Raw genomic sequence first — 26,957 nt, forward strand, 5'->3', positions numbered from 1 at the left:
TGTTACTCAGTAATAACTAGTTAACACAGGACAAAACATTTTTTTGTCAAGCATTATTACCAGTTAAAATTTAGCTATTACTGATCAATGATCATTTTAGTCCTGTTTATAACATCGCTATAAAGCATTTTTTTGGTAATAGTTACTTTATATTTTGTAATAATAACTCACAATCAAAACAACTGGTAATTATAGCATTGATTCAATTGAAGCATTCATTCCAGTTGTAAATTAGCTATTATTGATACATTATATGTTATAACACTGTTACAAAGAATTAATAATCAGTATTAGCTAAGTGAGAAGTGGTAATACAACCTCATGACTTTCATTAGTGCAAAACTCTGGAGCACAATAGCCAACAGCTGTGGCTCTTTTGTAATTAGTGGGCTCAGTTATCTGCAAGGCTTTTAGCTCCACTGCTAGCAATAAAGAAGGGGTGGGCTTAACATGCATCTTTAAAGACCATCCATCACTAAAATGCAAGGGCAGCAAATGGTGTATAACACACACACACACACACACACACACACACACACACACACACACACACACACACACACACAGACAGACACAGACCAAACAAGAAAAACACACCGTATCAGAGCTGAACACACACATCCACTTCTTATCCCTCTCCCCCCACAACCCCCAATGCCCTTGTTTTCTTCTAAAGCGCTCTTAAACTATTAAACTCTCCTTTCCGAGGGTTTAATCGGCAGTTAATTATTCCGCTCTTGACCTGCGAGAGACACCACATGCCTCGGAGCCGCTATCTGTGTAAAGCGCATTAGTTCGAGCCTTCTGTGATTGCTTCAATTAGTCATAAAGAGAAGACTGATCTGCTGCCCTGTGCTGTTTGAATGGACCGCCAGACGGTCAGATAACAAGCCTTGACTGAAAAGGCAGGAAATTGTAGTACGGGTGTTTGTACTCAAATGGTGGGGATTTAGAGTTCCATTAGCACTCAGCAAAAGTCAGAGACCACTCTTTTCTTTATAACAGATTTTCAGCTGATTTTCAGTCCATATGTGCTTTAAGTTACAAATACCAACAACTGCCACCGCTGAAACAATGTCTTGAATCTCCATGTATATTTCCATTGGTTAGCATAAGGCTAGTATGTGTCATGGTTAATATCGATGGTACTATTGATGCCGTACATGCACTTTTGCTCCACTCCCTAACGTGCATTTTTCAAACACTCAAGAGTGATGAACCCACTCAAATCGAGGGTTTACGTACACTTTAAAAGTGCATTAGTCAGTAGCTGAGTAGGTGAACTGCAATAACACAGACAGGCTCTCCATTACTGAGCACAGTTTTCCAAACAGGTGTTTTTCAGGCACAGAATAATAATTACTATGTATTTTCTTTATATTTAGTGCATAATTTGTAGCATTAAAGCACTTTTAAATTGACTCCCCACTCCAAATAATTTTTGCTTGTTTGTTTTTCCCCTGTATGTGGGCTTTATATAATCTGACTGTGAAGCTTTTAAAATAATTAACCTTCATAATTCTGTTTATGGCACACACTTGGCACTGGGCATGGAGACTTTAAGGACATATGCTTCTAGTGATTTTGGATTTGTCCTTTGCCACAGATGTGTATAAAACTCATCATCTTTTCCTTTGCTCTGTGAAGTGTAACCTCGTAGTGGATGAAGAAACATATTGCTTTGCTTTTTCTGAATGCTCCATAGACCTTGTAAGTCCCCTAATAGGTATAGTACACAATCGCTGATATATCCAGCCACTAGGGGTCAATTTTATGGCTTTTCCAGAAAGTGAAGTGTAATTATGTAAAAAAACATTGCTTAAAAATAAATAAATAAATAAATAAATATGTATTTTTTAACTGAAGACAAATGAACGTTACATATTTCATATGAAACTATAACCATTATGAACTTGTGAGTGGTGACTGATGAGTCTATGTTGCTCTGTGATGGACCGATACTCCTCCATGTTGTGTTTCTACCTTGCGCATAAAGACTCTAGCCCCACCGAGACCTGAACAGAATCAAGTGTTTAGAGAATATAACCCGAGATGACACATTCCTTTATGTGCAAACGTTCTCTTTTGAGATACAAAGTCTAATTACAACTACAGCAAAACACATTATGAGCTATGATCAGCGTTCAACACTAAAACACATGTGTGCATCAGTGAATGAATCAGACACACAGAACCTACTGAAAGCTTAAGAGCTTTTCAATGATAGGCTTTGAAAGGCATGTAGGCAGCAGTGGACACACCGCGCTGTTAGTGGAGCTTGATTGTCTACTGTCCGGCAACAAGGAAAGCTTTAAGATTCGTTTGTTTCATAGGGACATTTCAGATGGTCTAGGAGGAGTAGGGTTTAAAGGTCTCTCGTTTTCTTTGTTTATGGCATATAACACTTTTTTTTTCCAGAGACACTTGCCTTTTTTAATCTTGGTTCAGATATAAATTAAAACCATGGGTTTTTTACTTGTAATTATTTGGGTTAAAAAAAAAAGTTCTTTAGTTAAAGAACATAATTGTACCTTACTGTATTATAACTGTGTTGATTTCTTACGCCCCAATTCATCACCAAGACCTATAATGTTGAACTTTAACACCACTGTTTGTACATTTACATTGTTTATACCTTTAGTGACAATAATGTCCCTTTAGGAAATGTTAGCAGTATATTTTATACAAGGTTCAAACAGTCAACAGTGATAACGACAGTAATGACCAACAGCAGGAATAACCTCCCCATGTTGCCACTTGAAAATAAGCAACAGTGCAAAAGAATAAAATGACAGTGTCGAAAACAAACAGACAGACGAGGAATGTTCCTGTGAGGATATGCTGCATGTTTATGTATGAAGATGTGATGGGGTTTCCGTAGCGATGAAATGGCGTGCAGATAGAACGAGAAGAAAGAGAAAGAAGAGATGGGAAAGCCGAGAAGCGAGGAGCAGTGATGAGTAAGAGAGTCCCACAGACGCAAACGCGGTGGGTGTTCCTGTTTGCATATATGTTATTACTTTCTTCTTCATCCTCTCTTTCTCTCTCTTTCTCTCACTCTCTTTTGCACTCACTTTGCATTTTCTTCCATCCGTATGTTACCTCTGCTTCTATTCCCAGTTTCCCTGCCAAACGCCCTTCCGCTTGCTCTCATTTTCATTCTTCTCACTGTCTTAGACTTGACACACTTGTATCTACATAATGTCAGACTGTACCCATATATATATATATATATATATATATTTATATATATTCATTCAGTCATTATCTGTAACCACTTATCCAGTTCAGGGTCGCGGTGGGTCCAGAGCCTACCTGGAATCATTGGGCGCAAGGTGGGAATACACCCTGGAGGGGGCGCCAGTCCTTCACAGGGCAACACACACACACACACATTCACTCACACACTCACACCTACGGACACTTTTGAGTCACCAATCCACCTACCAACGTGTGTTTTTGGACTGTGGGAGGAAACCGGAGCACCCGGAGGAAACCCACGCGGACACGGGGAGAACACACCAACTCCTCACAAACAGTCACCCGGAGCGGGAATCGAACCCACAACCTCCAGGTCCCTGGAGCTGTGTGACTGCGACACTACCTGCTGGGCAGTCACACAAGTATATATATATATATATATATATATATATATATATATATATATATATACCAAGTTAAATGAACTAATAGAAAGGGACCCAAACTCTTGCTATATTAACATCCATTGAAAGTTAAGAATATTTATATTTTCTTCTTTAAATATAGTAGCCAGACCTTGTATAATCTCCATAGAAACATGACAGAAAATCTGACTCTCTGAAGCAACTGCACATGGCATCATCATGCTCACTGCTAGATGTCAGCTAGAGGAGTATAAACAACTGAGGGAGACTGGGGCATCTATTTAAAACTATTTGCATGAGCCGGTGTGGGACAAGAAGATAACAATGTGTTACTGCAGCGAAGAAGGACAATGTACCTATTAATACACTTAGATTTAGAAGAAATGTCAGGTGAGATTTGAATGATGGCCAATTGCACACACACCCACACACACACACAGTCTGTAGTGTGTTTATGTTTTTCATAGAATAGGCAGGTAAGGGTTATGATAATTGGCAGGCATGAGCTGTGTTCCTGTGTGTATGTATGTTTGAGAAGAGTGTATGTCTATGTATGACTGTGTTAGTGTGTGTCTGTGTGTGTGTGTGGACCAGGTGCTCATTTGGCTCCTGTTTCAGAGCTGCTCATTCACACAATGCGATGCCACTTTAAAAATGTTGTGGGAAGCAGCTCAGCTGTTGCAAATCCAATCCACTGCAATGGCACGGGGAGCACATGGGAGCATGGCGAGAGAGAGTGAGGAGACATGACCTGTCACTTCAATGCGCCGCTGCTGATCTCGTTTTTGTTTCTGGTTCCTGTGCAAATCTCAGCCATTTGAGCCTGTGCTGGAGGCAGGTGATTGGCTGCCACTGCCCCGGCTTTCAACACATCTTTACAAGGCAGTGATAGCTGCTGAGGCTGAGTTTTAACTTTGATGTGACTGACACATAACAAGGAGCACTGACAGATCCACCCAGACCAAGCAACTGGGGTTTCTACATGTACAATGTGTGTCCAAACATTTGCAGACACCTTTTATAACTAGTGGATTCAGCTTCTTTAAAATGCGTCTTCTGTGGACATAGACATTTAATGTTTATAGAAATGTGTCTCTAATATAAGTAATTACATATGAACAACGTAATTACAGCTAATTAGCTGAAATACAGCAACGGACGCAGTGGAGATCACCATGCACAAATCCAAGTACTGGCTAGAGTGATATAAATATGACCAGCATTGTTCTGGTTTCAGTGGAGTGATGGAAATACATCCAATAATGCTTGGATAAGCTAGAGTTGCTTTTGTGGTCCAACACTAATCATCCAACATCAAACCACTTCATTCTGATTTTGGTGATGATGCATCCAGAGGCTGCCTGGAATCACTGGGCACAAGGCAGGAACACACCCTGGACAGAGCATCGCACACACTCATACTTTTGTGGCAGAATACCATCAATATAATATGTAATCTGAAGACTGCAGCAAAGAAGGCAAACTAAATACTAACTTTGTGAGCTGGTGTCTAGATTTTGACACTGTAATGTTTTGACAGCTGCTGGTGGTAATTCAGTTTCTCATTGGCTTAAATTGGATTTCAGCCATTGTTCTGTAAATCTAGTCCAACACTGTATCAGTTATGAATACAGAGGAGATCAGTTGTCAGAGGAAGGGGAAAAAAAAGGTCGTATCCTTCCGCATTGTCACCTGAAGAGACCTGTGAAGCTGAACTGTATTGGTTAGCTGAGTTTTTTCCATTCTTTCTCTCCTTCCTCTCCCTGGCTGAAGTGGATTGTGTTTGCCGACATTCGGAAAAAGCGAGAGCTGGCAGGGGGCATGACTACACCTCGGTGAGGCTGATTGTGGAAATAATTGCATTTTCTGTCGACCAGAACAGACAAGTAAACACAAATTGAAACTTTGAGGCGACAGCGATTTTTTTTTTTTTTCGTCACTCCAGTTCTGAAATTAATGGCCTCGTCATAAAACATGAAAAGGCTGTCATCGTGTGTCCACAGCACATAAAAAACACCATGTTCGACTTACACTGCAAGTAATCGCACTGGGTCCCTGGCCTTTTATTCAATCAGTAACTTTTGTAGAGGTGTGAAACCAGCCTTTTGCCTTACAGAGCGTGAGGCTGTGATTTGCCTTTTTAGCCCCTCTAAAGAGTCTGTGTAATGACTTCTTTTCTTCAAATAATAGCTGACCTGCCTGTTTCAGGAGTCAGTACAAAACTTCAAATGCATCAGGCAACACCACGAGGTGAGTGAGGGTTCTGTGGTCTAATAAATTAATGAGAATAATAATGTTTAGGAATAATAATGTTTATGGACTAGCTGTGTTTACGGCACAGCTGATCCAGTTAATATAGCAATCGTTTCACTCAACTGAGCCAATCATATGGATTATTTACACTACATTAGAAACAGCAAGTCTTGTTCCAAAGTATGGAACTTGATGGAAGGAAATGCGGCATAAATCAAAAGCAGCAGTATGTATTGCCACTATGACACAAATCACAAATCTTGAGGCTTGGACCTTCACTGGGATAGAATTTTAGCAGCTACACCTGAAATGCACCTCACTGACACACACAAATCCTGTACAATCCCCATAGAAATGCATTGAATGCATAGAAATGAACCTAAGGTCACCATGACTAATCCCAAGTGTTGGCAAGAGCATACAAAGCCCCTCAGTACAGGTCAGTGGAGCAGTGAATTGCTGTACCTACTGCAGAATTCTTTAAATCCGGATCTTGGGTCCAGGATCCAGGCCAGGATTTCAAAATGGCTAGCTGGTATGACAGCACCTGATCTCACCACATTTGGTGGCTAACACAAGACTGGGGATCCAGCAAACGCACAACCAAAATAACCTGAAATACTTTATACCACACTGGAAAAACTATGCTTAGATTATTTATTTATTTATTTAGTTTAATATTAAATATTTGCATGTGTCACGCCTTCGTCTTGTCACCTCTGTTTTTCCGGCCATGTGCTGAGAGAGAGCACATGGCTATGTTTGTTTATGTTCGAGTCTCCGCCTTTGTTCCGCCTCCTCGTCCATGTCATGTGTTAACCCGTCCTCCTTGTTATCTGTCCAGGTGTGTCTCGTTTGTGTCAGTATTTAAGCCCTCTTGTTTCACGTCCTGTTTGTTGTTCATTTCTCTTTTCACCTTGTCGTGTTGTTTCTCATTTCTCCGTTGTCTTCAGTCCATTAGGTCATGTTATCTGTCTGTCTCCTTAGTTTTCCCTGTCGTCGTTTCGCTTGGTTGTCCGTCTTTCCCCGTTTACCCTGTTTATTTCTTAGTGTCTAGTTTAGCCTGTTCTCCTTATGTTTAAAGTCTCTGTTTTGTTATTTTCAGTTAATAAAAGTATTTTGTGTTAGCAAGTGTGTCCGCCTCTGTCAGTCCGCCCCGTGATCCGTGACAGCATGGAATTAATACAACATCCAAATATAAAATTTGAGAGTAGCTGGGTTTCCATCCAAAATATTCACAAATGTTATGCACAATAAAGAAATATTAGCATTTGGTAAATATACTCCAGATGGCATCGGATCTGTGATCGGTGGCAGCATCAAAAAGAGGGAGACATCTGAGTGGATTTTTCTTTGATAACAATACTTTTTAAAAGTTGTTTTGGGCCTTTTCCATTCAGTTTTTTTGTTGGATGGAAAACCTGCTAATGAGTTACACTATGTTTCCAAAAGTTTTCTCTCACCCATCCAAATCATTCTTAAATTCAGGTGTTCCACTCACTTCCATGGCCACAGGTGTATACAACCAAACACCAAGGCATGCCGACTGCTTTTACAAACATTTGTAAAAGAATGGTTCGCTCTCAGGAGCTCAGTGAATTACAGCGTGGTACCATGATAGGATTCCACCTGTGCAAAGTCGTGAAATTTCCTTGCCACTAAATATTCCACAGTGAACTGTCAAACATGACAAAGTGGATGTGACTAGGAACGACAGCAACTCAGCTTCGAAGTGGTAGGCCATGTAAAATGACAGTGTGGCTTCAGCGTATACTGAGGTGCATAGTGCGCAGAGGTCACCAACTTTCTGCAGAGTCAATCACTACAGACCTCAAACTTCATGTGACCTTCAGATTAGCTTAAGAACAGTGTGAACAGAGAGCTTCAAGGAATTTGTTTCCATGGCTGAGCAGCTGTATCAAAGCCTTACATCACCAAGAGTGATGGAAAGTGTCTTTGCTGTGGTGTAAAGCACAACACCACTGGACTCTAGAGCAGTAGATACGTATTCTCTGGAGTGACAAATCACACTTCTCCGTTGGGCTGTCCGATGTATGAGTCTGGGTTTGGCGGTTGCCAGGAGAATGGTACTTGTCTGAGTGCATTATGCCAAGTGTAAAGTTTGGTGGAGGGTGGATTATGTTGCAGGGTGGTTAACAGTAGACTGCCCCCTTAGTTCCAGAATCAGGAATTCTTAATGCTTCAGCATAGCAAGAGATTGTGGACAAATTTGTGGGAACAGTTAAGGGGTGGCCCCTTCCTGTTCTAAAATGACACACAGGGCACAAAGCAAGGTCCAGAAAGACATGGGTGACTGAGTTTGGTGTGGAAGGCCTCATCCAACATCAGTGTCTGACCTCACAAATGCGCTTCTGGAAAGTTCCCATAAACACACTCCTAAACCTTGTGGAAAGCCTTCCCAGAAGAGTTAAAGCTGTTATAGCTGCAAAGGGTGAGCTCACATCATATTAAAGCCCATGGATTAAGAATGGGATGTCACTCAATTGTGACTCAAATGTGTGCAAAGGCAGACAAGCAAATTCTTTTGGAAACATAGTGTATAACTCACACAATATCTCTGGACGTAGATGATTTAATTTAGTGAAACATTTGACATGAAAAAAGCCAAATTCACAGTGTCATATTTTTCAGTGAAATCCACCACAGTAATAAACAACATCAGAAAACACCAGACTGACTCCTGTAGAGCTAAGAGAGAGGGCAGCAGTGCATCATGGAAGCTGTGATAACACCCACTGCACTCTCTCTCATCTTGTCTCACAAACACCTGGCTCAGTGCATGTTGCTCAATATCCATGCTGAGGCATGCCACAATATTGATGGATAAAAATAATGGTCAGTTGCAGAGATCACAGTGAAGTTAGGAAGACTAGTATCAGTGGGAGGACTGGGTTGAGTTTGTGTGGTTGTTTTCATTTCGTGCTGAGAGTCTTTCCCTGTGTTTCCGCACCATGTGGACAAAGTATGTCATCCGGCGTTGGAAAATCCATAACACTGCAGTAATGCCAGCTTTTCAGAGTCTGATCTATATTCCAACCTGACCTCTTCTGTCCTTAAACACACACACACACAGACACACACTCGCTCAACCTCACCCCTCCTTGCTCATAGCAACTTGGGAGATTACAGATTTCATTATAATGGATATTCTGGCAAGGGGACACTGTGGTCACATTTAATTTGGCATGTCGTGATATCTATACAAGATAATCAGCACCTACACTGACCACCGCTGTCAGTCGGACACACACACACGCACACACACCTGGGGAATGCTGGTGGACGGTGTCTGGTGTTACTCACAGCTACTGAATTATAATGACGCTCAAAGTAATGTCTCCTTGTGTATAATAGCCCATACCAAACCCCTATTCAGAGAAAAATGTCCCATTATTGACTCTACTGTCCACTTAATATAAATATCTGCACAATCATAAGTTAATAACTCTGCATTGACTTGATACTTATCTATATGCCATGTGCAGTGCTTAAGAATACGATATATTACAGCCACACCATTATTGCCAAAAGTGTATTTATATTTACATCTCTCACTACAATATACTGTAAATATCATGGATTTATGCCTCATCAGACTCTGCATATTTGTTTTGTTTCTATTATACTGTATTACAATGTTTTATCTGTCACTAGCTGCAGTACTTAATACTCTTCATCACTGGTTAATAATTTTGTACTTGTTTGGTCAGTTTAGTAGGTCACATCTTGTAAATGAGTGTTTTAATTCATAATATACAACTGATTCTGATTCTGAAAATGCACTATGATCCAGCCAATTATTCTGTTTCTAGGCATTCTTCTGCTCTGAGAACAGATTCTGATTGATTATAGATCTGATTCTGATTCAGTCTTCAAAAGTGATTCTGTTTTTAGAACTGATTCCAGTTCAGTCTGATTCTATTTCTAGAAGTGATTCTGATTCTAATATATATATATATATATATATATATATATATATATATATATATATATATATATATATATATATATATATATATATATATTTCCTTTCTAGAACTGACTTTGATTCAATTGTCAAGTCTGATTCTGTTTCTAAAACTGATTCAGCCTTTGAGACTGATTTTTTTTCTCTGCATCTGATTCAGATTCATCAGAATGATCCTGTAATTAAGCTGATGTTTGAACTGATTCTGATGTTTGAACTGATATTAATTTTGGAGTTGATTCTGATTCTGCAACCTATTCTGACCGTGGAGTTGATTCTGTTTCCAATTATGGAACTGACTCTGATTCTGATTCTGGATCTGGATTGATTGTGGAAAGTTGCCCACAGGTGTGAGTGACTGGGTGAGTGTTTGATGCGATGTGATGGACTGGTACCATGTCCAGGGTGTATTCCTGCTCAGTAACTTTGAGTGGGCTCTGCACTCACCAGATGAAGTGGTTACAGAAGATGAACGTATGAATAAAATGCCAAAGCTCCAAATAGAGAGATGTAAACCCTCACAAGAGATCAACTAACAGAATAAATCTAAATGAAAGCCAGAGTAGGACAGGGTAGGTTTAATTTGAAAATCCGAAGGAGAAGTAAGGGTCAAATGTGTGCTTAAATATGTCCTGACTCTGTAATGGAGTTTGATGGTACATTTTATGCAGTGTGTTTGGACCCTGTTTGTGTGTGGACAGTTCTCTTCCTGTCCCTGCTGCTGCAGTTGTAAATATAATATTTTAATTGGTGAGAAATTATGTCATGTTTTCCTATACAGTAATTATTAAGCAGTGTGTGTGTGTGTGTGTGTGTGTTTGTGTGTGTGTGTGTTCAGCAGGCGGATGTAAAACATGCAATCTAGCATTCAGCGTATGTTTTCATGTCACATCCTTGGCTTACACTGTAATTTGGTTTCTTTTGATCTAATCATACCTCTCTCTCTCTCTCTCTCTCTCTCTCTCTCTCTCTCTCTGAATGTGTGTGTGTGTGTGTGTGTGTGTGTGTGTGTGTGTCTGTCTATTTCTGTGCACCTGAAATACTTGTAAAAGCTTTTCCAGACTGTTCCTGTTAATGTCATTATTTACAGATTTAAAATCATATTTATTTATTATTCATAACACACACTCACACCTATGGATACGTTGAGTCACCAATCCACCTACCAACATGTGTTTTTTGTCTGTGGGAGGAAACCGTAGCACCTGGAGGAAACCCACGCGGACACGGGGAGAGCACACCAAACTCCTCACAGGTCCTTGGAGCTGTGCGACCGCGACACTATCTGCTGCGCCACCATGCCACCCATCATTTAATTTACCTTTTCTAAATAAAGAATGATGATGACTCTCATGATGATGTATTTTGAAGGTGGGAAGAGCTAGGAACTATAAATAATTACTCCAATAATCATCAGGACCAGGTTGTGTTTAGAATTCACATGTGGGTGTCTTACAGCTTGTGTGCTTTCTATGAAAAGTCTATATCTTCACCAGTTTTTAGTAAATGACCTACATGTAAATGAAACCTGTTGTGATTGGCTCCCCTGTTTTGTCCCTTCTTAAAAAAAAATTCTAGACTGAACACCTAATAACTTCCTTAACTTATATATGCTCAATAGAGAAATAAATATGTTGTGTTGGGGTGGCATAGTGGCGAAGCATGCTATGTTGCTCTAATGCTGCTTCAGGGTCGTAGGGTCCTGTGTTCAGTCACTGTCTTGGGTGACTGTCTGAGATAAGTTTGGTGTGTTCACCCTGTGTCTGCATCAGTGTCCTCTGGGTGCTCCAGTCACACCACCCCCACCCCCACCCACAGTCTAAAAACATGGTGGTAGAAGGACTAGCTGTGTAAAATTGTCTGTACTTGTGAGTGTTTGTGAGAGTGACTGGATGAATGTGTGAAATAAGTGTCCATAAGTGTGAGTGAATGTGTGAGTGTTGGACTGGCACCAGGCTGTGTTCATGCCTTGGGCCCAGTGATTCTGTACCCACCACAACCCTGAACAGGATGAAGATGTTACAGATTTGTAATGAATGACTTTTATGTGTTGACTATTGTGACATCACAAAGAGTCTATTTATTTATTTAAATTTAATTTTAAATTAGACTTGAAAGTGCATATTAATGCCTGGCTCACACCTTTATAGCTGCTTAGTAATAGGTGTCAAAACTCATGATCTTATAACTGGTCCATCAAATCCTAACAAACATGCTCCAACATCTAGATTAAGAGATTTCCAGAAGGAAAACTAGCGTGTTACTACCAGCTCCCTATGAAAACCCTCAGATCTGCACGTCCAGAGTCTTTTGGCCATAGAGTGTATATTAAGTTGTTACAGCTACTCATGAATCATGAGTGTAAAATTACATAAGCATTGATATACGAGGCCATTAAAGACAAGGAACCTAGTTGCCATACAACACACACACACACACACACCACACACTACTGGCTACTGTATCCATGCGCAGTAAATGAAATATCATCCACACACCAGATCTCATTGAGCTCCTTCATGAATGTTATTGCTGTAATAATTCATCACTTGCTGTCGCCAAGAGAGAGCCAGTCTCTCAGACCCTGTCAAATAATATACAATGTGTTTACCACCTTCAGAATGACCCTCCCTCTATACGCCATATCAATTCTTTCCAGACCACCCACTGAGGCTGTAAATGGCCTTTTCTCTATCAGGCCTTTACTGCTCAATCCAATTCAACCCAAGGCTTACAGGGGGCTATATTTATGTCACCTGGATATGACACGCACCTCTCGCAAGTCCAGTTATTGCATTCTTTCCCTCTTCATATCAAAAGGAATAGCCATTTCTTTCTCCTTCCAGAAAAAATCCACCGGCAAATCAATCAGCCATGTGTTTGTATTTCTTTCTTTCACATAGGGACCAAACAATAAGTCTGTAGTTCAGGTAATGTTAAACGTGCTTAGACAACCTGAAGGGTGTATTACACATATTTGCCTATGGACCAGTGTGTCTTTGCCTTGTGTTTTTGAGCCTAGAAAATGTGATATGAACATTCTGCTACTATGACTATCCATAGGGTTATAGTTAGGATTTGAGCAAACGTTAATGTAGCATAACTGGAAAAGTCATTTTAACAACAGATACATAAGTTTGCACCTTTACAAGGATATTACTAGTTTGTATTCGTATCTGTATTTGTTCAAAACATAAGCCATTTTGTAAATTTTCCTTAATAAGATATTTTTATGTAATCTCTATCAAGAGTCTTAAGTAAACCCTCACAACACACAATAGTCTTGTAGAATGCACTCTGTTTGTAACAATAATGTTAAGTAATTAAACTGGCAGTCTGCTGATGTATTTGTTAATGATAAATTTACTCTCTACAGATACTGTCTTACTGCTAGTCAACCGATGCACTGTTAACATGTTATTGAAAATATGGAGGACCATCAAAATGAAGTGTTACCAACATCTCAGACTGAACTCTTGCTGAAAGTAATCATAGTGAAGTACTTTTTTAGAAGCTTCTGTCTTTCCAACCTTTGTGATCTTGTAGAAATAAAACCCAGAGGCTTAACATGTCCTTTGAAAATGAATGTATCAAGTTATCACTGTTGTTAACAAACTGGAGACTACTAGCAGACCTTCCCTTTGGATCAACATCAAGGGTGGGAAATACCGTGTAAACATAAGATCGTATAAGATACTTGAACTATTTTCTTCATACACTATATGTACTATAATATTCATGTACACTCCAGGGTACATTGCTAAACATTATTCATTGGCAGGTGAAGGTTCCTAAATGTAGTTGACACATCTAATACTTCATATTGATAAAACGTTGTAAGAATATCACAGGATAACTTAGCATCAGTTCAATATCAAGATGTTCATATAAGTGAAGGTATATGCTAAATGAATGACATATCTGCATACCTATTTCAGTCGGTTATAACTATCTAGGAATGGACTGTATAATGTTAAATTGTAATACAGCCATGTAATGTAATACGAAGGAATAATGTTATTTTTCTTCAATTATTAATATGTATATTATCCATATTGGCATTTTGTCACTGTCCAGAGAAAATCATGTATCTCTGTTTTTGTTGATTTTAAGTTTAAATCATTTGAACACAGCAGCTGTCCTTCAAATTTTGCGAAAATGTCATGGTGAATGGACCAATAGACATGCTCCAGAATGACTTGGAATGAAATCTTTTTACAATGACTGCCATTGAAAGTTAAAGCAGATTTTTCCATCTCCTGTAAAGTTACTATTTTGGCGATAAATGTTTTTCGTTGGACAGTGATGATATGTTGCATGCTTTCATTTGTTAGTGAATCTACAAGAAAACAGATGTCATTTGGGGTATCATTGGACTCTGAAGGACTCCTGAAACTCAGAACTGGAAAGATTCTTTGAAATCAAAGCAGATGCACAGTGCATTCAAGCTCTTTTGTTCTGTGGTGTTTTATCTGCATTTGGTTTTAACACCCACTGGAAATTTCAGTAATAATTCAGCAATCAGTGTTAATCAGATATTGTGTTTGACTGTGACTATTGTTTCCCACATGCTCCTAATCAATAGTCGGAGTTTATTATCGCCACTGGGTCAACTTCCCCACAGCCTTTAGCTTCAATGAGTCAAAAGTTACCTTCAAAACAAGCACAGCCAAATACCATCAAGTCACAGGTCACTAGTTTCCTATACAGCCTCTGTGTGGTGGCCCAGTGGACAAAAGGCTATGTTCTGGCCTGCTGCTTGGCTTAACTTAATCAGGTGCTGCCTTTGTATCATTGTAGAGGCTGTGTTCATTTGAATAAACAACAAGATGTGTCATTTGACCAGGGGTATTCAAACAATTGCAGTTTCCTCATTTTACAGAATGAAAATAAAGATTCCAGCTGCAAGAAGCAAAGCTTTTCATCTAGGGATCAACCTAACCCTAACCTTAAACCTTAACCATATCCAAACTAAAACCCTAAATCTGACCCTAAACCTTACCTCAATCCTATCCATAATACGTACCTGACACCTAACCCTATACCCTTAACTTTACCCTTACCCTAATCCTAAACCTAAGCAAAATCCTAAGCATAACACAAACTACTAACCTTAACCCCATCCCATATGTCCCAAAAAGCCATAAGCTCTTACACAGGAGTCTAAAGGCCAGTTTGCAGGGATGCAGCAAAACAGCACCACACATGAACGCTCATTCACATACTAACAGTAATATAATCATCTACATAATCATCTAAATAATCATCTTCATACATTACATATATATGTAGTTCTGCTTTGAGACAAAGGACACAGAACAACTTTTTTATTTCAGAAACTAAAGGGAAAATAACATTTATGACATTTATGAATGTAATGGGTGATGGGCCTATCTTTTAGGCTATGTCTGGAATATGGCTACCATCTTGAAAGCCACCATATTGGATCAAGGTGGTCATGTATCAGAGAAGACCAGAATTGTCTCAGAAATCGATTGCTGCAATCAGTAGTTCAAAAGCTGTCAATACAGAAATTGAAAACATATATAGTATTATATTACATGGTAATTACATACATTTTAAATACACCATGCCTTAAAACTTAGTCTATTGTTAGAAATGACGTTTGTCATAAATCATCATTATACCTTGTTTTTTACCAGGACTCAAATATTCAATTTTATTCTTCTTTAATAAAAATAACTTTTATTTCTTGTTCTCGATTTCAACATTTCATATCTGTGCACTGCTTTTTTGGTTCAGGCTCCATTTGGAAATTTGGATTTTAATGTTGTGCAACTACAGTGCTTTAATAAAATAATGTGTAATCAAATAAGATAAAATAAAATAAAGAGACTTCAACATCTCAAGCACGGCACTCGACTTCAGACCTGCTGCTTTTTAAACATTAATAGAGCTCATTTCTCTAAGTAATGGTTGGAAAAGAAGCACTAATGGTTCAGTGGTATTACTATTGGAAACATCATGTGAAAGAACAAGAGCGCAACCACATGGGAGATGAGGAGAAAGAAGGAGAGACAGATTGAGAGCGAAAGATAAATGACGACATGAAGAGGGAGCAGTGGAGACAGAGGGAAGAAAATACACGAGGAACAGACACTGACTTATTGTGCCGAAAAAGGCTCCAGTCATGCACCTAATTTAAGGTCCTCCTCTGCACTGTCTAATTAACTATTTACCATGTGATCTATCATCTGCCCTATTCAGACCTGATCAGCCTTCCTGATTCACTGTGGTCCTCTACACAACCCTCATTTCAGCCTCTAAGTATCTAGAGTATAGCTACACTTTCTGGAGTATAGTTGTGCTATTCATATGTAATTACATATTTAATTACACAGTAGTTATTATAACTTGCATTATATTGCAATATTCTGCACTGACAGCATTACGTCTAGAGGTATGACTATGTACTCTTTGATTTGTTAAGAGATGACAAAACAATTGGGCAAAATAAATCCCTTAAAATAGCAGCTATAGAGTTTCCAGCAGATTACCATTGAATTAGGCAAGCAACAGGGTCTATTCATATGATAAAAGCTTGTTGGAAAATATGAAGCATATCAATATACAGCAGGTATATATATATATATATATATATATATATATATATATATATATATATATATATATATATATATATAAATGGTTTCTGGTTGTTGAATGGTTTTTATTTTAAATTGATGAAAGTTTTTTTTTTTTTTTTCATGGTTCAATACAGCACCAAAAAGGTTCATTTAGTGTTATATTCCATATAACAATAGAAGCCCCTATTTGGGTTACTGAGGTTCTTCTAATGGTCAAATGATAAAAGTTTCATAACAGAGGGCAGCCCACTGTTTGGATCCAAAATGCTTGTTAGCTGTAGCATTCATGTCCACTTGCCGTGACCAAAGAGGGAGGGAGTCTAAACCAACACCAATTAACTTCTGAGGGACAAGGCCTGGTCATTGGAGCCTGAATGAATGAGGAGGATCCAGCAATTAACTGAAAGATTTATGTGAAGTGGATTCTGAAAGGTAGGTCTTTCCAGGAACACCAATTGTGAATTTTATAAATGAAGCAGGACAATACCTTTCTAGCAGTGGGAATGGGGTAGATCATTTGGGGATAGCATGGATGAAGCAAAACCATAACAACATCAGATAAATTTGATTTGGGAAGACCAGGATTGGGCAGAACCAGAAAGTTCTACAACAGTGTGAATGGAATATGACCATTCTAGAAAATGCATTTCTTAGTAAAACAGAAACAGAAACAGCTGTAAAAGTAAAGTAAGTGGATGGATTGATTTTCCATCTTGATATTCACTTCATTGATGGTATACTTAGACACTTTTTTTTCATATTCTCCTTACATTTGCCAGAGTAGCAGCTGCTAGAAGACACTGCTTGTGTTTATTCACACTTTGGTCCCAAAATCAAAGATTTGTGCCCTTTTTAAAAACATATTTTTGAAAGATAAGAGTATATTAAAAAAGGAAATAGCTGCTGTGTAGCTTTGCCAAATTTTAACACTCATTATTTTGAGGTCAAGTCCATTTCCTAGCTTTTTTTTTTAATCAGGATTATTAGCATTACTGTTCAGAGTCTTTAAAGAGTTGAAAGTGTTTGCTGTACGAGTGCGAGGTCAGATGAGCATGTTGGAGATTGACCATAAAGAGTCACTGTAGGGTGTCCTGTCCTCAGCTCATCTGTGAAATTCTGTAAACATGCGTTTCTCTGGTGAATGACTTGGCCTCTGCTCGCCTTTAACGGATTAGCGGCCAGTTTGGGATGGGCCGGGTGTTTTTAAAGGATGCTGCTAAATCCTTTGATGTTGCGTAAGACTTTTAACAACACTTTTGTATCTATTGATGCTTTGGCGTTAAGATGTGGACAAGTTTTTACTCTCTCTCTCTCTCTCTCTCTCTCTCTCTCTCTCTCTCTCTCTCTCTCTCTCACTTTCTCTCTCTCTTTTAAAGGGGGTTAAAGCGTTTAATTTTCCTACACAGTATTTATTGTGTCATCCTTCCATGCAGCGAAATGTCATCTGATGAAAAGGTTTATGTAACACTACATGCATGTGTGATATTCTGCTATATTTACCTGATGTAAACAAATGCTGTTTAGTTCCAAATGATGCTCATTTTTTCCTTTAAACAGCAAGCATGCTCTGGCTTATGGATTACTTATGAACAAAGATACATTCTATTTCAGCTTCTATATAAATCTTCTATTTAAAAGAATAGAAAGAACCTACTATAAAATACCTCATGTCCCTTAGAGGAGCAATGTATTAGAGATTCAGTTCAACACGGTTGCCCACATACTGTGGATTACTCTAAATTGAGCCCGAACTGGTTCATTGAGGGACTGTAAACCAATTTGTTTCTTCATACTGTTTAACCTGTACTTTATAAATAATAAATAATCCCATTAATGATTAATGCATGCTATGTTTTGATAGTAAAAGCATTTTAAGTCATTTCAAATTGAAATGCTGCACTCCTCATACTACAGGGTTAGGTGGCATACTCGGCCGATGTGAAGAAATCTGTTGAAATCTGTTGTTTTTCAAGGCTGTTTTGAAGCATTATCTTTGGAAACATCTTAATGTCATCTTGATACATGGTCCTGCTTTGCTGTTCGCAGCCTTCAAAACCATATCTGCATCTATCTTCCCTTCGTCTTGTCTGTCGGCAGCCTCAGAGGAAGCTCTGGCTGATACCAGAAGAAGAACACACACCCTCTGCTGTGTTCACTACATTATTTCCCAGATAACAAGCCTGTGCTTTCTTTCTCTGAGCAGCCATTTTGTTTCTTAATCTCCACTGTCTCAGAGTCAACACTTCCCTGTCAGCCCCCTGCTATCTATCAGCACACTTTCAACAGATCATCTTTTCTCAGAATTGAGGCCTGTAATTAGAATCTCACACAGAACCTGTTAAAGCATCAAAACGTACTCTGAGTCTGTTTCCTCACCACCAAAATTAATCAGAACTGCAATGGCATTTACATCTTTCTCTATATTGTTTGGCCAGATGTTTTCAACCCCTGCACATATAATAGTTCTTAAGGGTACTAGTAAGTAGTTTGTCCTGCTTTGCAACTTTTACTCATCTAGAAAGCCTTTAGATTCTTTAGATGCTGGAAGATTGCAGTGGGGAATCTGTCAACAGTGTGTGCACCCTAAAGTAACTTCATTCCCACAATATAAGGAATGACCAGAAACATTTGACACTGTGGCAATACAGAGAAAAATAACCTCACAGATATAACTCCGCTACTCTCACAGCTTATTCTGCCCATCACATTCATAATTATGTGTTCTGTAGATATGAATCAAACTATAAATCAAATCAATTCCACTTTGTGTTAAAACTCAATAGTAATTATATTGGCTACTTCCATTTCTAGATAAACACAATGAGTAGAGTGTACACTGTGGTGTGTGTGTGTGTGTGTGTGTGTGTGTGTGTGTGTGTGTGTGTGCGCGTGTGTGTGTGTGTGTGTGTGAGATTATATTCTTCCCTTTGAGTAATTATAATTAGAGACTAAGACATTTCTCAGAGCTGATGAACACATGGCAATATTTTCAGAAGGCCTACACATGTTGGAAAATGTGCTGACTGTGTAACTACATGCAAGGTCATGGACTCTATAAGTATAATTTGGATACAACAATTACTACCATAAAACCAATATCTAATATAACAACAACAACAACAACAATGATCATAAGAATACTACTACTACTACTACTACTACTAATATATTTCCTGAAGAACAACAAATGCCTAATGTTCAAGGTACATGTTGTTGTGGTGGGGAGTCATTCACTATTATTTCACAGTGATCATTTATACACTTATAATTATTATAATATATATATATATATATATATATATACACATACTTCTTGATCAGAATAGCCTACCACTGGGAAAGCCTATTAGTAATGGTGGATAAATGCCTATTTGATGTACTTAAGGCTGATTACTTCAGACAAGATACTTATCTAGCGCTATATGTATTGTGGCTTGGCTGTGTTCATTCTGATGCAATAATATCAGATGTGTTTTACTTTACACTGAATCTGAAGATGCATATGAAGTCAGATTTGTATTGTTTGATATTCTGTGAACAAAATGAGCAAACTCTAGCATCATCCAATTCACACCTGCAGTAACAGATGAGACCTTCTCCCCAATGACTCATTCCTCATTCTCTCTCTCTCTCTCTCTCTCTCTCTCTCTCTCTCTCTCTCTCTCTCTCTCTCTCTCTCTCTCTCTCACACACACACACACACAAAAATAAGGTTATTAACGATTCAGTGTGAGCTCTCTCTCTCTCTCTCTCTCTCTCTCTCTCTCTGAGACATGCAGTCATATTATCCCCATAATTTGAATAGTAAATAATGATAAATGTATCCCTGTGTTCCCCTACAGCAGTGACTCATGCTTTTTAGTGGTTGCCCCAGTACTAATTGGCATGGGGATGAATTGTCAGTTGTGAACATCAGTGGGTGGGTGGTCGGAGCAGAAAAGGGATTATTTAGAAATGTGTAAGAGAGGAATGAAGATTATTAACATTTAACCCGTTAACTCTTAGAATTGTAGTACAGGTTTTTATTACAATGGTCTTCAAAAGCCTATAATTTGTCATAGAGAGATCTCTCTCTGAAATATATCAAGTTCCTTAAATGTACAAGGGCTCCTCAGTAAAGGCAAGGGTCCTTCAGAATGATGAAAACATACTCTAAATTGTTCTATGTAGAATTTCTTTTTTGAAAATGGTTCTATATATAGCACAAAAACAGTTCTTATACTCTAACTCTAACAGGCAACATCTTAATATTGCAACACATTTCTACAAAAAACAATCTACAATATTTATCTTTCTATCAGTCTGAAGTATGCTTTTATGAAGGAAAGTATTTTGTAAGCATGCAAAATTGTCCTTTAAGTGTGTTTGGTTCTGTATAGATCTGCTGTCTCTACTGAAGAGCCCTTAAAAAACTAGCCTTTTAAAGAGTGTATGAATAAGCTGTAAACAATTACAGTAAGAGCAACAATGTTTATATTGCCCCCAATAAGCTACATAAAACATGCCTAAGAGACAATATCAACACTTATTTATTGCTAACTGGAACCAGGAAATATACAAGCAGCTGGGCTCAGCCTTCACTGTTACAGATGGTTCAAAGGGTCAACATGAGAAATAAGGGGTGTTAATTATGTAGTTCATTAACTCATTATTGGTTATTAATTGACCATTAGACATTCAAAAAACTCCAAAATGTAAAGCTGCAAGATTACTTTACAGAATTTAATGGGAATTATGGGAAATATATGCCAATAACCATATATATTGTTTTTTTTATGTTTATATATGTTTTTTTCTGTATATAAATATATATTAAAAATAAAAAAATGGGATTATATTTATGTGGATAGCTTTAAAGAATCGTAATAATTTTATGGGTTAAAGAGTAAGACAAATAATTGTTCATAGACTAAACATTTTTAGCCTAACATCACTGAATAATTATCTGCCATTCTGGTGTATAACGAATACAGAAGTTGTTTTAAGCAAGTATTCGCTCAAGCTAACCTTATTCATATATCACATCCACTACAAATGGCACTCTTAAAAATCTATGACCAGTGCATTTGTAAGGTAAGACACTGATGTTGGTTGAAGAGGCCTGACTTGCAGTCTCAATTCTGATTCATTCCAAAGGTGTTCTATCAGGTTGAAGCTAGAACTCAGGCCAGTCAAGTTCTTCCATGCCAAACTCACTCATCCATGTCTTTATGGACCTTGCTTTGTGCACTGGTGCACAGTCATGTTAGAACAGAAAGGGGGCAACTGTTCCCACAAAGTTGGAAGCATGAAATTGTCCAAAATCTATTGGTCTGCAAAAGCATTAAGAGTTCTTTTTACTGGAACTAAGGGGCCATGTGAAGTTTGGAGGTCTGTAGCGATTGACTGGCACTCTTAAAAATAAAGGTGCTACAAAGCATTTTTGAGCAATGCCACAGAATAATCACTATTGGTTTCATAAAGAACCATGCTTGTTAAAGAGATGTGTGAGTGTGAAAAACACTTTAAAGGTTTAAAGAAATTTTACTTGATGCAAATGTTTTTTATCAATTTAAAATGTATTAGCAAAAAGGGTTCTTTAAGGAACCAAATGTGATTCTTCTGTTGCATCACTCAAATAACCCTTTGTAGCGCCTTTAATTTTCAAGAAAGTGCAAATTAAAATAAATGTCTTACATATGTAGAAACATGTCATTTCCAGTATGAATTTTTCATCAAAATAAACTTGAAAAAAAAAAAAAAAACAGAACAACAGCTGATGAGTGAATCTCAATCTCAAAAGTAAAACATATAATTTCTTCTTCAAAATGACAGTGAGAATAAAATCTCAAATTGGGGGGAATATATAATTAATGACAGATAAGAATGTCTATCATATGTGGATCTTCAATAACATGAAGATTCCCGTATTAAATTTTCATCAAAGTAACATTGGAATTGCTCAGTGGTGGCTAACATTCCAGTCTCACAATAAGAAAGCCCATTTGGACTGAAAAAACATAGGTACTGTCAGTGGATCTTCAATATCTTAGAAATAAATACAATTCCAGTATGAATTCCTAATCAAAATAACACTGGAAAATACTCAATGGACCAACATTTCAATCTCAAACAGGAATGACTATGATTAATGATATTTAAACAGGTCCGTTGTCAGTGGGTCAGACTGAAAGAGGCTCTTTATGAGAAACTCTAAGATTAAAGTGATTAAAAGATTCAACTCAGAGTAGCTCTCTCTCTCTCTCTCTCTCTCTCTCTCTCTCTCTCTCTCTCTCTCTCTCTCTCAGCTCTCCAATCACACAACGAAAGATCAGATATAAACATTGCTGTCTTGTAGAAAGGACTGAAGGATTTTATCGTTTTTCATTCCTGTCTTTCACTTTTTCTTTTTTTTTCTCTTTCTCTCTCACTTCTCAGTTAATTGTTATTTCCAGTTAAATACATTTGGGTCCAACTCTGTGAAAAGCATTAGATGCCCCCACATTTACTAGGGGTCAGGAGTGTTTTTTATTTATTTCTTTTTTTTTCCACTCTGCCACTTCTGCCAGAGTCTATCCGCTTTTTTTGTGGCGCGGTTTTTTTTATTTTGTTTATTTATTTATTTTTTTTCTGCATCTCAGAAGCTGGTCGGTGGGAGCTGATGGCGAATGTGCCATCTGCATGAATCCCCTCAGCTCCCCCTGGGGTTTCGCTCATGTACTGACCAGCTCAGCTTCACCAAATAAAGGCTTTTGCTTGTGTGAAGGAGTGTGTAGCAGGCCATGTGCAAAATTCCAGGAATGGGAATTGAGGGCTGTAACCTTTTTCCTAATAAGGAGACTAAGCCTGGGGCTGGGGCTGAGGCTGCTGCAGCTGCTGCATTAAACAAGCTCTGGGTGGAGTACTGTAGCTTCTTTCCCTCTTGAGTGCAAGTAACATAGAAACTGGCAAGTTGTGATTGCAGAGCTGAGCCCAAAGCCTGCAGTCCAGGTTAACATCACCTAAATATTGTTATCTATTCAGTGGAATACACTGGAGGACTGCTCTATAAGAATGTATGAAAAATTAACAAAAGCTTCGGGTAAATAAACAGAGATATAAGTGCATTCTGATGGCAGAGAATTTTTGCCTCAAAAGTATCATGTCTTCATGTAAAAACGAACACCAACACAGGAGGAGGCTCCCCCTTCAGCTGCCTCTATATGTTGTTGACTGAATATTGTCCTATACTTATTACAAGCTCACAGTTTCTAACAATCAGAGACATACTGATAGATTCTGATTGGAGAGCTAAGAAAAAAGGCAACAGAAACAATGCAACCCAGTAATGTTATCCATTCACCACCCACCATTTTTATTAGACTGAATAATTTTATTAAATTAAAGCTGTAAATACTACTACAAATAATAACATTAATACTAGTAATAATAAAATCTGATTGCAGAGCTGAGCAAGAAATATGCAACAGAATCACTGCACACTAGGTTAACAACACCCTGATAATGTTATCTCTTCACTTGGCAACAATGGAGGTCTACTCCCCCTCTACCATTTCCTCTTCTTTGTCTTATTATTAATTTTGAATCATTCACTAAGCATTTCACAAGATCTAAGCTTCAAGCAAACAAACAGAGGGATGAGTGCAATTTTCGATTGCAGATCTGAGCAAGAAACATGCAACAGAAACTGCAATCCAGGTTAACATCGCCCCGATAGTGTTATCTACACACTTGAAAACACTGGAGAGGTGCTCTACCTCCCCCTTTTCCTTTTTTTTTTTTTTTTTTTTTTTGACTGAATGCTCTCTTAAGCTTTTCCTAAGCTCAAAGACTCAAGCAGACAAACAGAGACATTAGAAGCATTCGATTTCAGAGCTGAGAAAGTGCAGCAATCCAGCTTAACACACCCTTAATGCTGTTGTATATCATCTTTAGAGCAGTATTGAAGGGAATGGCTCACACTGCATTGAATACCATGCTGAAGATGAGGGGTAGGTGCTGAGCCAAGTGTTTTATCTCTGGTAAAATGGAAGAAGAATGACCCACTATTTTTCTTTCCTGGACAGAGCTTCAGTTGACAGAGAGATGAAAATGGACGAGGTGCCAAGTTTCACATCTCACTCCGCCTGTTGGAACTTGATGTGAAATGAGTAAGTGTCCACTTTTTTTATTTATTTATTTTATTAATTTATTTTTTTTAAGCCTGGCAATCTGGACGCTTATGAAAGGCATTTCAGATGCTCTGAGGGACATCGGTTCCTTAACCCTATACTGACCAACTGCTTCTTCTTATGGGAGTGTCTTATTTACGAGACTAACGATGTCCAGAATAGAGATGTCCAGATAGAGGCTCGGCCACTCACTTGTCCCTCATCCAGACTTCTCCATCTGTTCCCGGATCCTCAGCTATAGTCATGGTCAACATCCCACTGTTACGTTCATGACCTCATGGCCCATGATGGAGTGTAAAGAGGAATTTAGTTCTTTTTTTTTTTTTTTCTTTGTTTAATCCAGGACTAGAACTAAGAGACATGAGCTTGCCAGCTTCTGTAGTGCTGAGCCAAAGCAGAAGGTGAGAAGGTGTTATTTATTTATTTATTTATTTACTTCGTTATTTATTTATATATTTGTTTAACGCCCCCCATCCCCCAAAACACACACACACACACACACCTGAGGTGACTAAGCCACGGAGCTACAAAGCTCCCCGACCCTGCTAAACCCAGTAAGAGTTAAAGAACAATGAGGAGGAACAGCTGCAAGCGTCACCTCAGAGCCATGATTCTCAGCTCATAGACTGGGTTACAATCAATCAACGAAACTGATCAACTCACAATGTTCAAGACATTATTTAGTGTGCTGCCGTATCTGAATGCAGTCCATCAGTCAGTCAGTAACTCGTTCAGCAAAACACCTAAACCATCCAGTCATGCAATAAGTCAACAACGACTCGGGCATCTAACCAGCCACATCCCAAATCATGAACTTTTTTTAGATAAAAGATCTGACATTGTTACTTACCCTCCACAATAAAAGTCTTCATGATTTATCAATAAATCCCTTTAAAGAGTAAAATCCGGTGTGCAGCGCTCCTCCGCGCCTGAGCAGACGGCAGATCTCCCGCTTGCTCTTGGCGCTGAATTAATAATTGCAAAGAGATAAAATAATAAAGAAAATCCTTAAGCGCGCGCCATCCTGTCCAGCCTTCCTTCCGTCCTTCCGTGCGTCCGTGCGTCCGTCCCAGCTTCACGCCGAACAGGCGCGGGACGGAAAAGAGCCGCGCGTCCCGCAAAGCTCCAGCCTAACACTCATCTGTACACACCATACACGAGCGGAGAGAGAGAGAGAGAGAGAGAGAGAGAGAGAGAGAGAGTGAGGGGCGCTGGAGTCCGATGGGATGCGAACGGGGAGAAAAGCACAGCGCGAGACGGTGGAGGCAGAGGATTCCAAAGAGAGATAGAAAGAGAGAGAGAGAGAGAGAGAGAGATCCGACAACAGTACTCCAGCAACACGAGCGGTGATGTGGATGGAGTGAGGGCGCACCGAGAGAGAAAAAAATTGAGAGAGAGAGAGAGAGAGAGAGAGAGAGAGAAATTGAGAGAGAGAAATTGAGAGAGAGGGTTAAAGAGAGAGAGAGAGAGAGAGAGAGAGAGAGAGAGGGTTAAAGAGAGAGAGAGAGAGAGAGTTAAAGAGACAGAGTGGAGAGAGATTGAGCAAGTGCAAGAGAAGAAAAGATAAAGAAAGTAAAACGAGAGATAGCCCCAGGTTGAATGTGTTCTGGGAACACTCAAGCTACAACAGATATTGCGCAAATGTTTTATTGCGTGAAAATTAATTAGCACAGTGCAGATTTATTTCCGGGAAAATGGTCACTTCGTTAACTGATGTTAGCTGAATAATGTCTCAAAACTTTTGCACGGTGTCATAGTTTATTTTTTTAACTCACTCGTTTTAAACAATAATCCCCTAAAACGTGTGAAAGTAAAAACCAATAGCGCCCAAAGTTTTGCACACTACCCCCTCCCCCCACCATTCAGTTGCCCCGTCGCTTGATCAGAAATCGAGTGTTAGGGTGGAGCTCAGACAGTGCAGAGTCGAGTCCCGTGCAGACTTTTTTTCGCATTCCACCTTAAACAGCACATCATATAGATCATATTTAAGGTGGGTCTTATATGAGTCTTAGAATCAGCCTCGTCAGAAAGATCTTTACGAAAGAATATACGGCAACGAAAAAGAGACGGAAACAAACACGCGCGCGCACTGTGGAAGTGATTCTTGAGTACAACACGCCCCCCAGCGACTAGAGAGAGAGTGAGAGAGAGAGAGAGAGAGAGAGGGAGAGAGAGAGAGAGAGAGGGAGAGAGAGAGAGAGAGAGAGAGAGAGAGAGAGAAGGAAAAGGAGAGAATATGAGAAAATGAGATAGGAGAGAGATTGAAAAAGAGAATGAGAGGTAGAGTGAGAGAAATAATCAAAAAGAGAGAGAGAGAGAGAGAGAGAGAGAG

At 38.8% G+C, this 26,957-nt stretch overlaps 1 protein-coding gene across 1 annotated transcript in view; it reads right to left on the reverse strand.

The window, feature by feature from the left end:
- LOC136679017 (reticulon-4 receptor-like) overlaps nucleotides 1–25,903 on the reverse strand; it is a 99,232-nt gene extending 73,329 nt beyond the window's left edge. The window contains exon 1 of the mRNA XM_066657268.1: nucleotides 25,476–25,903. Within this exon, the coding sequence (XP_066513365.1) occupies nucleotides 25,476–25,497 (22 nt within the window). The 5' untranslated portion in view covers nucleotides 25,498–25,903. The remainder of the gene's footprint in view (nucleotides 1–25,475) is intronic.
- Between the last annotated feature and the right edge of the window lie 1,054 nt (nucleotides 25,904–26,957).

The sequence above is a fragment of the Hoplias malabaricus genome, chromosome Y (assembly GCF_029633855.1).
Source record: "Hoplias malabaricus isolate fHopMal1 chromosome Y, fHopMal1.hap1, whole genome shotgun sequence".
Lineage (NCBI taxonomy): Eukaryota > Metazoa > Chordata > Actinopteri > Characiformes > Erythrinidae > Hoplias > Hoplias malabaricus.